At 45.4% G+C, this 16,879-nt stretch overlaps 1 protein-coding gene across 1 annotated transcript in view; it reads right to left on the reverse strand.

The window, feature by feature from the left end:
* NCKIPSD (NCK interacting protein with SH3 domain) overlaps window positions 1-16,672 on the reverse strand; it is a 93,190-nt gene extending 76,518 nt beyond the window's left edge. Inside the window, exon 1 of the mRNA XM_054035604.1 lies at window positions 16,444-16,672. Coding sequence (XP_053891579.1) covers window positions 16,444-16,614 — 171 coding nt within the window. The 5' untranslated portion in view covers window positions 16,615-16,672. The remainder of the gene's footprint in view (window positions 1-16,443) is intronic.
* Between the last annotated feature and the right edge of the window lie 207 nt (window positions 16,673-16,879).

Below are 16,879 nucleotides of genomic sequence, written 5' to 3' on the forward strand. Positions count from 1 at the left end.
CCTCCATCTCAATTAGCTTAGCCACCTGACATAACTTCACTATTTAGATCAGTGGTTTTCAACCTGTGGTCTGCACACTATGTCTAAGGGGCCCGTGAAAGGTGACTATGAAAATGAAGTTTCAGATCCCAGAAAAGGCATTCTGTTTTTCTGATTAATCTATGTGAATACCCCACCCTACAGGTCAAAACCCAGAATTGTTGTTACCACCTTAGAAGCCCACAGTTTAGCGCCCTTTCTCACGCTGCATCAAATGCCATGCCGAGCACGTGCAACATTTATCGTTGAATTCTGTTCAGTCAGTTTTCAGTCTAAGAGTTCTATGGTAGGGGTTCACAGACCACAAGTTGAATTTGCAGAGGGGTCCTCACCTCCATTTGAAATTTTTTAGGGATCTGCACATCAAAAGAGGTTGAAAACAACTGATTGAGATAAGCAGCTCTTTGGGACAGGAACTGCCTTATTTTGCATTGTTACCTCACCCAGTACAATAGGGTTCCAATCCTGCAATACAAATTAATAAGAGGGCAATAACGAGTTTCAAGGAATTATCTCAAGTTCACACCCTAAAGCAACCTGGGTTAAATAACTAACACTGTTATTCCTATGCATATAAATAGCCAGTCCTTTTCTGAGTATCACTAAAATATTGGCTCAATACTCTGCTCCAAGAGTGAATTTCACAGATTGCTTACACACAGACTGCATGAAGTAGTATTTTAATTTAATCATGTGCCTGTTTATTCTGGTATAAAGGGACAGAGTAAATAGCAGCCCGAGACACTCCTTAACAAACCTTTTAGTTCTCTTGGTCGTACCACCTTTCCAAATTAGGCAGTCCATACTTTTTCACCCCCTCACAAACGAAAATGTTGTTCCACCCAGTATCTTACTTTTTTTGTCCTTCTCTAGACCTTCTATATTTCCTACTTTTCAGAGCTAGAGAGACCCAAACCAAATGCAATATCCAAGTTAGGGAGGGCTCAAATGATTTTGACAATGCTAGTGTAATATTTTCCATGCTATTTTTTATTCCCTTAATATAGCCGAGCAGCAGTGTATTTGTTACAGGACAAATAGCTCCCACTTTAGACAGAAACGTCTCCATGTCAACCTGCCACTTATTTTTGATAAATTCTGAAGCAGGAACAGGAGGCCAGTGTTTTATAAGACTGACATTATCTCCTCCCTTTACATAATGCAGTATTAATATCAGTTATTTTTAATAATGGATTAGGGACTGGGACAGTGTAGAGATTGAGCCACAGAGGCAAGGCTAAATTGTAGTTTAAGCACCCGGTCGAAGATCAGAAAAAGGAAGCCATTTCAAAGCGAGCAGCACTGGGAGTAGAGAGAAGCTTCTCAATTCTTAGCCCTGAGTAAAAGACTTCATAAATGATGCGAAAGCCAAGCTGGGCCTCAGAGGCTCTGATAAAGGCACTGAGATCAAAGTGAGGCATAGCAGCTGCAAACAGGAAGTGCTGCTCCAAGCTTGACTTGTCTTCTCTAATAATTACCGTAACAGAAAGTTAAACTAGTGAACTAGAGTGACTATTTCCTTCTTACGGGAGGAAGCCATGTAACAGTGGAACCTTCTCTCACTGCCAGGAACTCCTGTCCTATGCAAGGGGAAAGTAATTTTCCCACTCAGAGTCAACTCCTTTTTACAAGGAAATACGAAGTCCCAGAGCAACAAAAAGGCATATCCTTAAGTTGAAAAGAGCATGAATGAAAGTCACCTCTCCAGCCAACAGGGCCTCCAAAAACCAAAGGAAATACTAAGTCTACCCTTGTGCAGTTGGTGTTTTATATCTATTTAGACCTGTCAATTTCATTTATTACCATCTTTATTAGTGAAGTGCCTAGGAGCCCTAAACATGGGCAAGGACCCCATTGTACTAGGCACTGTACAAAAACAGAAGATGACAGTCCCTGTCCCAAAGAGCGTATGTCAGTACAAAACTAGAGGGTTGCACACTTAGTTGCTTCAGTAGGCTGCACATGCTAAGGGATCCCGTGTGTCACCCTCCCATCCCCCTCTATTTCATGGGTTCCCTGAAAACACCTCCCAACTCCTCCTTCATACCAGGAGCTCTGTGCCCCTCCCCCCCAAATCTCTTCTCCACCATATTGGGAAGATGTTTATGGGGAGCACCTCCCAAGCATGAGGGGAAGCATGGGAGGTGCTTGTTTGAAAATGTAACAAGAGGCAAGTGGAGGCTAGCATCCTGGGCCAATCAGCAGCAGGCAGCAACGTCTCAATAGCAATCTCTCAGTAGGGTGGGGAATAGGCCATGAAGAGCCTTGAAAGTGCAGACAAGTAGCTTAAGTTGGATGCAATTGAAAAGGGGGAAGCCAATGGAGGGATGCAAAGAGGGGGTGACATGGTCAAAGTGACAGGCTAGGAAAACAATCTTTGCAGCAGCATTCTGAATGGGTATAAGCTTGGCCAGACTGCATTTGTCAAGGTTAGATAGATGTTGCGGTAATCGAGACACAAAATGACAACAGCCTAGATGAGAGTTTTAGCTGTGTGCATGGACTGGAAAGGCCAAATCTTAGAGATACTATGCAGAAAGAAATGGCAATATTTAGACAGACTGAAGAGAGGTCCAGATGACACCCAGGTTATGGGCCTGCATGACAGGCAGGAGGGTGGTGTTGTCCACAGTGATTGAGTAAGGAGGAAGAGAAGGCAACTTGGGAGAAGATTAAGAGCTTTATTTTAGCCTTTGAGCTTCAACCGGTGGCTACACGTTCACAAGGAGATGTCAGAGACAAAGATTTTAATTTGGACAGCAGGAGATAGATCTGGAGTCCAGAGGTAGATCCTAGAGTCATCAGTATGAAGACTGCAGTTGAATTTGTGTTTGCAGAGGAGATTAGCCAGAGCTAGAGGGAGAAGGGGACCAAAGATAGATCCCTGTGGAACCCCCATGAGGAGGATCCTCCACAGAAGAATCAATTAAAGGGACAGGAGAACCAGGAGAAGACAGTCACAAAATGCCAGTGACAAGATTTCAAGAAGACCATGGTCATCTGTGTCAAAGGCAGTTGACGGGTCAGGAAGGATGAGGATGGGGTAGTGATTCTGAGAGCCAGCTATGAAAAGGTCATTAGAGACTTTGGCAAGAGCAGTTTGTGTCATGCCAGGGGCAGAAGCCGTACTAGAGAGAGTTCAGGATGGAATTTGGGGGAGAGGGACTCCACAGAGCAATCATAAACAGCGTGTGCACCAGGCTTTGAGATGAAAGGGAGAAGGAAGATGGGGTGGTAGCTGGAGAAGCAGGTGGGATCAGGTTGTTTTTTTAAGATGAGAGACTAAAACTTGTTTGTACTGAGGGGAAAGAAGGACAGTGAGAGGTCAAGGAAAAGAGTAAGGGAGGGGATGATAGTGGGTGAGAGAGTGATCAGGAGATGGGATGGGATCACTGGGGCAACAGCGAGGTTATAGAATATGAGAAACATCTGCATCTGTCACAGGGGAGAAAGGCAACAGTTGTAGGAGAGGAAAGGAAGGCAGGCCGAGGGACTTATAAAATTGACAAAATATGATGTCTTAGAAATACAAGCCATCAGAGATCTTATGTGGAGAGAGAACCGGAGGCAGGAGGAAGGGAAGGTTTGAGAAGTAGGTCAAAGGTGGCAATTGTGAGCATGGGATTCAAGTAAGCTGAGAAGTACAGCTACTTAGCAAGGAAGGTGTCATAACTGAAGTAGGAGAAAACTAATTTGTAAGGGAGGAAGTCAGTCTGGTGATGCAATTTCTGGCAGAAGTGGATGCTGGGGGTGAGCCAGGCCTGGAAGTTGGCAGGGCAAACCTTGTAAAAGGGAGACAGGGACAGAGTCAAGGATGATGGAAAGTAAAGCACAGAGAGAATCAAAAACAATATCAATGGAAAAAAGGAAGAGACAGCAGGAAGGAGAGGGATGAGAGCATACAAGAAGTCATCAATGCTGATGGAATGGAAGTCACAGACAGGGCATGCAGGAGGTGCTGATGGGCGATGCTGAAAGAGACCAGGAGAGAGCTGGACTGAGGGAATGGGGCAGCAGAGAGATTAGAAAGAGCAGTGCTTAGCAAAGATTAATCAAGTGAGTGGCCCTTCTGGTGAGTGGGACAGTTGAACTAGGGAAGCAGGTTGAATAAAAAAAATAATATAAAAAATATATGGAGATATACCTATCTCATAGAACTGGAAGGGACCCTGAAAGGTCATCGAGTCCAGCCTCCTGCCTTCACTAGCAGGACCAAGTACTGATTTTTGCCCCAGATTTGGCCCCCTCAAGGATTGAACTCACAATCCTGGGTTTGGCAGGCCAATGCTCAAACCACTGAGCTATCCCTTCCCCCTCACATGAAGAGGTGAGTATGAGGAAACATGCAGCTAAGGTGTTGGATGGGTCATCAACAAGGAAATGGAAATCCCCGAGGATGTATGTGGGACACTGTGAGGAGAGGAAGAGTTAGAGCCAGGAATTGAAATCAGAGAGGAAGCTGATGGGGAGGAATTGGGCAAACAGTGGATGACAGTGACATGGAGGGGGAGAGAAGAAAAAAAGTCAGGTGCAGTGCTGTTCTAATGAGAGAGCAGGAAGGGGGACAGAGAGAGAGAGAGAGAGGAGAAACCTAACATCCCCACCATGATCTGACACAAGGGAGGGAGCATCGAGGAAGAGAGGCCTCTGTAAGAGAGGACGGAGGAAGAAGCAGTGTCAGACAAAGGGATCTAGATCTCAGAGCCAGGAACTAGAGGGAGCGAGATATGAATCAGTCATGGATGGCTATGGTTTTAAAAGAGGGAGTGGGCATTCCAGAAAGAGAAAGGGAGGCGGGAGAAGGATAGGCATGAGGTCAGGAACAGCAGCATAAGAGGGATGGGGATGGGTGTGGAAGATACAGAAGATGAGATGGAGAAAGGGCCAGGTTGGGGCAAATGTCACCGGGGTTTAGGAGGAAGGTGTGATGTGGGATAAGGATGTGTGTTGGTGGCAGAGGGAGAGATTGGGATGGGGACGGAAAGGAGCTGGTTTAACTTGTGGGAACTGTAAAGGGGAGAGGGCAACAAGGAAAGGGAAATGGAGTCATTGGGGGGGAAGAGAGGGAAGAACAGAAGTTGAGATGGGGCATGGTGAGAGCAATGCATGAGTGGCAGATGGATAAGATTACATTAAAAAAGCAGTGTGAAGGTTTTCATTCCATGCTTTCCACTAATGCCATCATTGCAAATCTGCAGCAACAAATATAATATTTCAAAGGCATTCATGAGAACTCCTGCTTGGATAGGATTTGCCAGTCCAGGTCAGACTAGTGGTCAATCAAATCCAGTGTCTTGACACTAGCAGTGGCCATTACCAGATGCCTCTAAAGCAGTGTTTCTCAACCTTTTTGATACCAGGGACCGGCTTACTGCCTTCCTAAACTGTGTCACAGAGGTCTCAGGGACCGGGACCGGTCCATGGACCAGTCAATGAGAAACACTGCTCTAGAGAAAAATAGTAGCTCCTTCCCATAACAGGCGTGTCATTTCAGAGTCATATAGTTAATCAGCAACATAGGAGAACCCTATAATAGACTGATTACCACAATACACCAATCCAGGGCTCAGGGACTGCAAAACTAGCCTTCTTAACCAAGTGTCACTAGTAGTTCATACCTTACTGGAATCTTCAGTTCTTTACAGCTTATAAATACCTTCAGGGTAACCTTAAGAGGAAGGACAGAAATTATTCAGTTTCAGAGACAGCAGGACAAAAAGGAATAACCAGAAACTAAAGGAGAAAGAGTTCCGGTTACATATTAGGGAAACGTTTTTAAAGTCAGTAGTTGGGTAGTGGAGGCTCCATGATTGCGATATTAGAAGATATTAGATAAAATGCTTTGCAGTCTACACAAATACAACACTGTTGCTGTGTGCTAGTTAATTGCTGCTTGCCACCCGAGTTGGCTGAATGTCAACAATGCACAACCGTGGGATATGGGAGGGAAAATTTTAGCTAAGAACATAGAACCTGTATTTTTCCATGCTAGGAAGGATAAAGGACTGAGGTGACCATGCCAGGATTGAAACTTATCATCCCCAGGAAGCTAGGTGTTTGAAACCTGATGCTTGGATCTCTGGCCACTAGGGCTAGGTAGTATTAGTAAGAAGGCTGAAGCAACTATTCTCTGCTTTATTCTCCAAGGAAGGAGAAATTAGCCTTGCAAACTCCAGTGGGTCAGATTCTATGTACCAAGTGGCCTTTTCTGGCCTTGCGGTCTGGATACTGCCAGTGTCAACTCCATTGTCCTCTCTGCTGGAGAGTAAACGGTCGTCTAGTGCTGTGGTGGTACAATCCAAACCTTCATAGGCTTGAAGCCGGAACTTGGAACAGTTCCAGCTTCCCATTAAGTAATTACACATCTCACCATTATGATGATAACATATGGGCTCTTTAACCCAGTGAAAGGACCCTTGTTATTTGTTACTCAGCCTTCTCCCCTATTCAGCAGCCATTCTCCTCCCTGATACAAAGAATAAAACCCCTGCTCCAAAGGAAGCTTTTTAAATTGAATTTTTTACTACTTCATATAAAACTTCAAAAGGCTCATCTTCTGTAATGAATGACTGTCTCCGACTGAAAAGCCAGGCTCCAATTTAATCTCCATATTCTTCTACTGCTCAGAAACCACTTAAGTGTCACCGATGCAGTTTGTGACCAAAACTAAACCTCCTGCCAACTAGCTCCTTCCCATTTAATCAGAAGATACGAAGCTTTTGTGTTGATGATTTCACTACGACAGCATCTGCCTGGCATTAGCTATTAGCAGCATTTGTCTCTGCTATGTCAATAACTCAAGGCAATTATCTTATGTGCCATTACTGGATGGCTCAGTGTCGGGTACAGATTCTCACTTGTTTGATCAGCAGCACCTGTTAGCTTTGTAGTTTGTTATAGTTTTGCTTGCTAATATTGCTATTTCAGAGTCTGCCAGCACCACTGTGAAATCTCTATTTGCAGTTTAGAGCTCAACCGAGGCTTCACATATAAGGTCTAAATTCAAGCAAGCAACTACTTCTGCTTCAAATTCTGTGCTAGTTTTTATGCAAAAGTAGGAGAGGGCCCATTATCTTTCCCTCAGGCCTGATCTACCCTTAAAATTTATACCAGAAAAGGTATGTTGATTAAGGGAATGATTTTTTTTTTTTTAAACAGAATAGCCATGCCAGTATAAGCCCTAACATAGATGCAGTTTCTAAGGGCAAAAACGTGCTTTTGTCGGTATAGCTTATGTCTCTTGGAGATCTGGCGTAAACTGTGCCAACAGAAACAAGTTTATGCCAATGTAAGCTACATCTATGCTAGGATAGGTTGCCAGTATAGCTCTATATACATAGGTATGCCAGCAAAACTTATCAAGTGTAGACAAGGCCTTGTTTATTTTTTTGGGACCCTATCACTAGTATTTACCCCCCAAACCATTGAAATACTCTTTACTAATCCATAATATACCCAACCCAGAACTACAGCAGTGAAAAATGTATAGAAATATCAACAGCAATTAAATGTTTTTTTAAGCAACCTGCCATTAACTGCAGTCGGCTGCAACATCCAAATCACACCAGGCACCATGCATTCTTCCCTTTGCTTAGCCCACAACCTATTTTCTAAAGGCATCAGATGTCTCTAAAAGGAGTTTGCTTCTACATTTGAGTCTCCCTATTTCATGGCAATACCGTTTAAATTATTGAGATTAAAGTAAAAAAATGTCAGCAATTTTGTAAGTGGAGGATACCAACAAACCAGAAACTCCACTTCTGTACTTGCTGGCAGCTTATGAAGAATATGTTTAGAAGAGTTGTTTTTAATATGGACTGCATGTTCCTCCCAAAGAAGTTAAGGTATGAATTTTCCACCTGTGTTATAAATAAGGGAGAAGCCTGAAAATAAGCGATAACTTAAAGAAAGGTACCGTGTATACTCGTTCATAAGTTGAATATTTTTGGTAAAAATGTGACGCATCGAAGAGTGGCGGTCGGCTTATAAACGGGTCCACCAAAATTTGATTTTTAACTCTATGGAATCACTGAATTGAGTATCTAATACATTGTCGTTTTGAGTACCTGGAGCGTCCGCAGGCATGGAGCCCTTCAGCTCCCTGTGGCCGCAGTTGGACGCTCCCAGCCAATGGGAGCTGCGGGAAGTGGCAGCCACTTCCCTCAGCTCCCATTGGCTGGGAACGGCGAACCGTGGCCACAGGGAGCTGAGGGGCTCCATGCCTGCGGACGCTCCAGGTAAACAAAATGTCCTGACCTGCCAGCGGCTTACCCTGACGGCCGGGAGCCAAAGTTTGCCGACCCATTTATTGACGTCAACACTGCAGCCTTTTAAAGTTGCAAAGGCTTTGTTTAGTGGACTAGATTGGCTTGAAATGAATACTAAAAGAGCAGTGCTGCAGATCTGCATGACATTTGACCCATGCATTTCACAAAATGCTACACCTTACAAGCCAATCAGAAAAATACAATGAACGATAGTACTATAGCACCAGTGTCAGTCCGCTACTGTGTAATTTGATCTCTTCATGCATTTCTACCAATAGACCTCAAAAGTCTTGAGCCAATATGAAAATATAACGTGCAGAATTGATGGAAGCTCTAATAAAATTTAAATAGCCTGTTATCACAGACATGCCACTCTACTGGGCTGCTTTGAAATAAACAAAGAATAATTTGACAGTGATAAAGCAGGTGACATTCCTATATAAAGTCCTACAAAATCTATAACTATAATAATAATAATAATCTATTTTCATACTAGTATTTAAAATGAACGGTGAAATCAAAAGAAAATGGTCTGCTTATCACGCAGCATTCAAACTTAAAATTGTTGGATATGCAGAAGCAAACAATAATTGCGCCGCTGCTGGTGAATTGTGTATCAATGAGAAGCAAGTAAGAGAATGGCAAAAAAATTACAAAACAATACTAAAAGACATGCCAAGAAGCAAGAGAAAATGTCCAACGAGGGCCGCTTCAATTTCCTGAGCTGGAGAAAGATCTCAATAATTGGGTTGTTGAACGTCGACAAAATGGGTACATTGTCACTAGAACTGGAATCCGTCTGCGTGCTCTCCAAATGTCAAAAGATGACAAATACAAGTCAGTAAAGCCATCAATGTTTGTCGCATCAGCGGGGTGGTGTACTTGCTTCATGAACCGTCATGGTCTCAGTCTTCATCAGCGAACAAAAGCTGCCGAGAGGTCTGGAAGAAAAAAATCTAATCTTTCCAAAGGTTTATTATAAAATATCAAAAGGAATATGCATTTGAACTGTCACAAATAGGAAATATGGACGAAACACTGATGACATTCGATCTCCCGAGCAACAGAACGGTAAAATTGGTGAAAAAACAATTTTAATTACATCCACTGGCCATGAAAAAAATCCATGTTATGGTGATTTTATCATGTTTGGCAAATGGATTAAAGCTCCCTCCTGTTATTTTTAAAAGAAAAACCTTGCCTAAAACATGAAATTTCCTGCTGGTGTCATCGTACGTGCACATGAAAAGGGATGGATGGATGAAAGTGGGACTACTGAATGGCTGGAAAAAGTGTGGAATAAGAGACCAGGAGCACTTTTCAAGAAACCTGCTATGCTCGTTTGGGACATGTTCAGGCACACAAGATGGATGAGGTGAAAAATGTATCCAAAAATATGAAAACAACTTTGGTTGTAATACCTGGAGGCTTAACTTCAGTTCTACAACCGCTTGATGTCTGCCTGAACAAACCCTTTAAAGACAGGCTACGCAAAATGTGGTCTGAATGGATGTGCACAGGCATGGCGAAGTTGACAAAAGGCAGGAATCTTATGAAGCCCGAAATCAATCTGTTCACCCAGGGGATCAAGGATGCGTGGGTGTCTATTCCCTCGGAAATGATAGAAAAATCACTTCGGAAATGCTGTATCAGCAATGTACTTGACGGGTCAAAAGATGATGCCATATTGGATAATGACAACAGAGGCTGATGATGAGAAGGAATCTGAGTCTGAAAACGACACTGACTACATCTACGATGACAATGCAGGTGCAGCTGTGATTGAAGCAGAGTTTAATGAACTGTTCGGTGAATCAGAGACTGATTCAGACTTTGAAGGATTAAGACTTTTTAAAGTCTCATTGTTCTAAGTTACTTCTTTTAAATATCCATTTCTTGATTTTAAATATTGACTAATTTTGAAGGTGAATACATATTTGTTCAATTATTATTATAACAGGTTTTTCGTTAGATTACATTAAGTTATTTCTAGCAAAACTTTTGAGTGTTTCTAGTGACGCCAACTTTTAAAATATAACGGGTCAAAAAACTTTGTCTCCCGGCCCGTCAGGGTAAGCTGCTGGTGGGTCGGGATGTTTTGTTTACTTGGAGCATCTGCAGGCACAGAGCCTCTCAGCTCCCAGTGGCCGCGGTTTGCCGTTCCCAGCCAATGGGAGCTGCGGGAAGTGGAACAACTGCCCGCAGCTCCCGTTGTCTGGGAACGGCAAACCGTGGCCACTGGGAGCTGAGAGGCTCCATGCCTATGAACGCTCCACGTAAACAAAACGTCCAGGCCAGTTAGCGGCTTACCCTAACGGGCCAGGAGCCAAAGTTTGCCAACCCCTGAAATATAGGGTCGGTTTATGAAAGGGTCATCTAGTTTTTGTTGTTTTTATCTATCCAGCTGGGGGGGGCGGGGAGGGCGGCTTCTAAACGAACAGGCTAATGAACGAATATATACGATAATTCTCCTGGTACGGACAGTGCCAGGGAAAACTCACCTGCTCTCTGCAAAGGTTCCCCCTTTGACATTATTTTAATTTCCTTGTTGTGAGCAAGATTCCTCTGGGAAGCATTAGTAGTATGAGATGTTTACTTCTTTTGACTGTGATTGTCGTGACATGTACTGCTCACCAACAACCTGACTGCACTGTTAATGAATCTGCTGACTTATGTTTGCAATGGTGACTCCTTCCCATTGGCGACATGCTTTCTTTCCCTGCTCAGTACACACTGTCACTAATCGTTAGCTTTGTTATTCTTGTAGTGATCATGGTGACATTAATTACCTTTCAGCATCTTGTCATTAATTAGCATCAAACTTATTAGAGATGTGGTACGACTTGTTTGCATTCTTGTCTCAGACAGTCCACTGAACTGTTTAAAGCAAAGCTTCAGTCAGAGTTTTTTCCATGTCAGTTCTACTTGGTTAACTGATAAAAGCAAATTTTGACTCCAGACAACTCTGAAAAGCTGACCTGAAAGCCCTATGATATCACTGAATGAGAGGCAGTCAACACAACTAAGCATTGTTAGAATGACAGAGCAGCCATTTGAATTTTATTCTGCCTCATGCATCATCAGCGTGATCACCAGTCAAGTTCTGGCTCCAGAACCTTTATTGTCAAATACAGAGGTGGCAGAAAAAGCCCCATGCTATATCCTGGTAACAGGTTGAAATGCCAGTTAGGAAAGTCAGATTTGAACTAAAGGAAAACAAATATGAAGTACCAGAAGCCATTTTCATGGCTTGTCATAACCCTGCTTTCATATTCATTTTAATATTAGTTATTAATATACTAGCAATACAACTCTTCTGAAGCAGCTTTCATGCCTGTAGCTTGAAAATACTTTAGAGTTAAAGCAAAATAGAAAGGCAGAAAGGACAAAGAAGAGCCCACTGCTAGATGAGCAGATGAAGCAAGGGAAAGAAATGGCACAAGAGGTAGGTTGGAGAAGGTCCATAGAGGATTATAAGAACATAAGAACAGCCATACTGGGTCAGACCAAAGGTCCATCTAGTCCAGTATCCTGTCTACCAACAGTGGCCAATGCCAGGTGCCCCAAAGGGAGTGAACCTAACAGGTAATGATCAAGTGACCTCTCCCCTGCCATTCATCTCCACCCTCTGACAAACAGAGTCTAGGGACACCATTCCTGACCCATCCTGGCTAATAGCCATTAATGGACTTAATTGGATAAATTCATGGAGGTTCTCTTTTAAACGCTGTTATAGTCCTAGCCTTCACAACCTCCTCAGGCAAGGATTTCCACAAGTTGACTATGCACTGTGTGAAGAAGAACTTCCTTTTGTTTGTTTTAAACCTGCTGCCTATTAATTTCATTTAGTGACCCCTAGTTCTTGTATTATGGGAATAAGTAAATAACTTTTCCTTATCTACTTTCTCCACATCACTCATGATTTTATATACCTCTATCATGTCTCCTCTTTTCCAAGCTGAAAAGTCCTAGCCTCTTTAATCTCTCCTCTTATGGGACCCGTTCCAAACCCCTAATCATTTTAGTTGCTCTTCTCTGAACCTTCTCTAGTGCCAGTATATCTTTTTTGAGATGAGGAGACCACATCTGTACACAGTATTCAAGATGTGAGAGAACCATCGATTTATATAAGGGCAATAATATATTCTCAGTCTTATTCTCTATCCCCTTTTTAATGACTCCTAACATCCTGTTTGCTTTTTTTGACCGCCTCTGCACACTGCATGGATATCTTCAGGAAAAAGATCTTGGAGTCATCATGGATAGTTCTCTGATTTGTTGTAGCTAAATTAGCCCCTATCATATTGTATGTATAGTTGGGGTTATTTTTTCTAATGTGCATTACTTTACATTTATCCACATTAAATTTCATTTGCCATTTTATTGCCCAATCACATTTTAAAATATATATTGTTTTAAGTAGATCATCTGCTTTGTAACTGCTGTGAAATATCTTAGCACCTGATTCTTACACACAAGTAATCTCATTGAAGTCGGACCATTGTCATGAATAAGGGTTGCAGGATAGGATCCTTATTCAAGGGCAGAGGTTTAATCTTAGTGTGACACTGGCAGACCAGGTGCCAGCTCTTGCCAAGGCTGTAGGCATCAGCTAAGCACTGACAAATTCATAGCTGGAAACCAGACCAGCTCACTTGTACGTTAGTATAGTTCAAAATTGGTGTTAGACTTATAAGAATGTGTTTAGACTCTATGGAATGCTTGTAAGTTGCTGCATGCATTAATTTCACTCGTGATGTCTCTATCCCATGCTATAAGGTGATATGAAAGTTTTTTGCTTTACAATTGTAAAAATGCTTGCTCTGAACCTGTGAAGCCAGTCATGGGAAATGGCCCACGGCCCATCAAGAAGGACCATCAAAACTAAATGGGCCCCTGTGGAACATCAGGATACAAAGACTTGGTTAATGACCCTCTGAAACCCATGAAGGCGCTACAAGCAGGAGCCTGCCCCATCAGCTTGAATGCTGGAAGAAGGGGATAAAACAGGGACACAAGAAAATGTGTTCTCTCTCATTTGCTGCTCAACTCTTACACGGCTGGAGCTACGAAACAGAAGCAAAGAGGTCCTAGGCAGGGCCGGCTCTAACTTTTTTGCTGCCCCAAGCAGCAAAAAAAAAAAAAAAGCGCCGCCCCGCCAAGCGCCGCCGGAACCCCACTCCTCTCCCCCCCCCCCCCCCGAGCACCGCGCGCCACCGGAGCCCGCCCCCCTTGCCGAGCGCCACGCCACCGGAGCCCGTCCCATCCCCCCCGCGGAATGCCGCGCCGCGCTGCCCCCCACCACTCCAAGATTGGCCGCCCTTTACCAGGTGCCACCCCAAGCATTTGCTTGGTTGCCTGGTGCCTGGAGCCGGCCCTGGTTCTAGGTCACCCTGGGTTAGCCCTAAAAGACATTCAGTGCTGACAGGTGACTACAAATCTGTAATCTTTTAAAACCATAGATTGTAACTAATTTGTGTATACAGGTTTGCCTGCTTTAACCTGTAAATAACTAATTTCATTTCCCTGGTATAGGACTGGCTACAAGTGTAGTCTTTGGGGTGAGATCTGGGGTACAAACTGAATCTTTTGTGATCTTTGGTGTATGGAAACCAACTATCACTAAGTCCAGCTTGCCTGGGTGGCAAGATAGACTGGCGTACCCCATGGGATTGTCTGTGACTCCATGGTAGGATTGTTCCAGTGCTTCAGGAGTTCACATTTGTTACTGGATTGGTGAAATCTAACTATAGAACACATCACCATACACTGAAATTATTTAGAAACAAATTTACTATTTTAATCACAAGACTAGAGATATCTGAAAATTACTAGCATATTAGAATAAATTGGTTTCTATTGACATTCTGGGCTGTATTTTCTCAGGGAGACCAAAAATGTACCTGTAACATGTGTGTACTTCTATACAGACTTATTTGGTATATGCAACTTAGAGATATTGTAGGCACCATTGCAAACCCTGGGATTAGGAGGATAAAAAGCTTGACCCAAACAGTACATGTAACAAGGGTATTGCAGGATCCATGTTTTGTCCAGGAACCCTCCATTAAAACATACCATCACCCTGTAAAAGAGGGCATACAGTTTTATCTTCTACAGCACCAACAAAAATGTATGGGTTATCCTTGCTGTTGTGATTACTGCATGAGCCCTCATCACTGACTCCTATTAGGGCTGGAGGAGTCTGTCCTCTCATTTTCTATAATTACTAATGTCACTGACTTGACTATAATTACTGCCCCTATCATTACAGCTGGTTGTTCTTGGCTTCTCCCCGAGCCCTCTCATCAGTGCTGGGACAGGCCTGTTATTAGTCCCTGTATTATTCGCTACATTAGTGGAATGGGTGCGCTTGCTGATCTCCTGCTAAACATTCTCACTTATACACAGTAGTAGCTGTGAATAGTCATTCTCGAAGCAATTCTCTGCACATCTGCTCTAACACATGAGGGTCATGAGGCTAAGGGCAGGTATGAGGACCACTACCCTGGAGAGATGGGCTTCTTACATCTTGCTGAGGTGACATTTTGGTGGTCAAGGACCAGGAAGCACTGACCTGGTGATTGAGCTGTGCACTGAACTTCTGTAGGTCAGGACCATAGAGAAGCGATATGGGACTTCACTCTAAGGGCATGGGTTATGTGTTGGCCCCTACATCTAACACATAGATTGTGATAACTGCATAATTTAAAAGCAACCCACACTGGTAACTCCAGATGTTATAAGCCGCACACAGCCTACCATCCACTCACTCATAGCCTGTCAGAGTAGACTAACTATATATGTAGTCTCACCAGCGTAGGCCATGTGAACTTTTTCTCCTCAGGCTCTCTGACGAGTGCAGGTGATCGGGAACTAGCACATAACGTCTTCTCCCATACGGATGCCCCCTGACTCCCTTGTCTTCTCACCAGTAGCCATTATACGTAGGGGCCAACACATAACCCGTGCCCTTAGAGTGAAGTCCCATATCGCTTCTCTATGGTCCTGACCTACAGAAGTTCAGTGCACAGCTCAATCACCAGGTCAGTGCTTCCTGGTCCTTGACCACCAAATGTCACCTCAGCAAGACATAAGAAGCCCATCTCTCCAGGGTAGTGGCCCTCATACCTGCCCTTAGCCTCATGATCCTATATTGCTGCAGCTAGGAGTCACATCTCCCCTGGGCAGTACAAGCTGATCCAAGAACTTCAGGACGATCATTTGACACTGCCTCTCTGGGTGGACAGGAGGCCTGTGCATAGACTTTCTTGCTAGCATAGCACCCCATGACTTGTAACTTTTGAGGGAAGAGGCTAGCACATAGCCCTTCCCCAGAAGATGTACCCTCCAAAGCCTGCACTCCAGACGTTCAGATCACAGTCAGTCTCTGAAGTACAGTCTCCCTGTTCTTCATGCTAAGCCCTGTCCTACAGAGATAAAAGGCCACACTTCATCCTCTGATGTGGGACAGCCAGGATAGTGGCCAGCTCTGTACCCCCAAATGCTAGTCTGCAGCCACTGCAGGAGAGAGTCCCCTACACAGCCTGTAGTGCCCCCCACACAAACCCCACCCTCCCTCGCCCACACACAGCCTGTAGTAACTTCCCCAGAGGCCATCCTAACACAGCTTGGCCTCCCCCTTTCCAGCAACCCCGTACAGCCTGGCCTCCCCGCAACGCAACCTGTCCTCTCCCCTCCTCGGCCCGTCTCCCCAACACAGCCCGTCCCCGTCAGCCCCTGCCCTCCCCGGCCCATCCCCTTCCTCCTCCCCGGCCCGTCTCCCCAACTCAGCACGTCCCCTCCTGCCCGGCCCGTCTCCCCAACACGGCCGGTCCCCGTCAGCCCCTGCCCTTCCCGGCCCATCCCCTTCCTCCTCCCCGGCCCGTCTCCCCAACTCAGCACGTCCCCTCCTGCCCGGCCCGTCTCCCCAACACGGCCGGTCCCCGTCAGCCCCTGCCCTTCCCGGCCCATCCCCTTCCTCCTCCCCGGCCCGTCTCCCCAACTCAGCACGTCCCCTCCTGCCCGGCCCGTCTCCCCAACACAGCCCGTCCCTCTCCGCCGGGGAAAGGGCGCAACTGCCCCACTGCCGCCGCCACGAAGCACGGAGCGCATCTCCCCGGCCCGCTGCCCTGACCTGCAGCCGCTGCAGGTAGGAGGCCGGCGCGTAGCCCGTCTCCCCGGAGCCCGCGCGGGTCACCAGCCACCAGTGCTGGTTGCTCCGCTCCAGCAGCAGGAAGGTCTCCCCGGCGGCGAGGGGCAGCGAGTTGGGCTCGGCGGAGCGGAAGCTGTACAGAGCCCGGTACATGGCGGCGGGAGGGCGGCCGGCGAGCGACACAACGCGGCCCTGGGCTGCCGGCTCCCGATGTCAACACGGACCCACCCACCAACGCGCCGCGTCATCCATGCCTGATGACGTCACCGCGTAGACCCGCCTCCTTGTCTGCTCCTTCTGTTAGACGTGAGCGCCCCCTGCTGGGCCCGCCTAGCGAGTCTGCTGGCCCCCGCGTGACTCTTGCCGGGGCATCCCCGCCCCCTGCATGGCTCCAGCTCCCGCCCCCGCAGGAGGCATC

The sequence above is a fragment of the Malaclemys terrapin genome, chromosome 7 (genome assembly GCF_027887155.1).
Source record: "Malaclemys terrapin pileata isolate rMalTer1 chromosome 7, rMalTer1.hap1, whole genome shotgun sequence".
Classification (NCBI taxonomy): domain Eukaryota; kingdom Metazoa; phylum Chordata; order Testudines; family Emydidae; genus Malaclemys; species Malaclemys terrapin.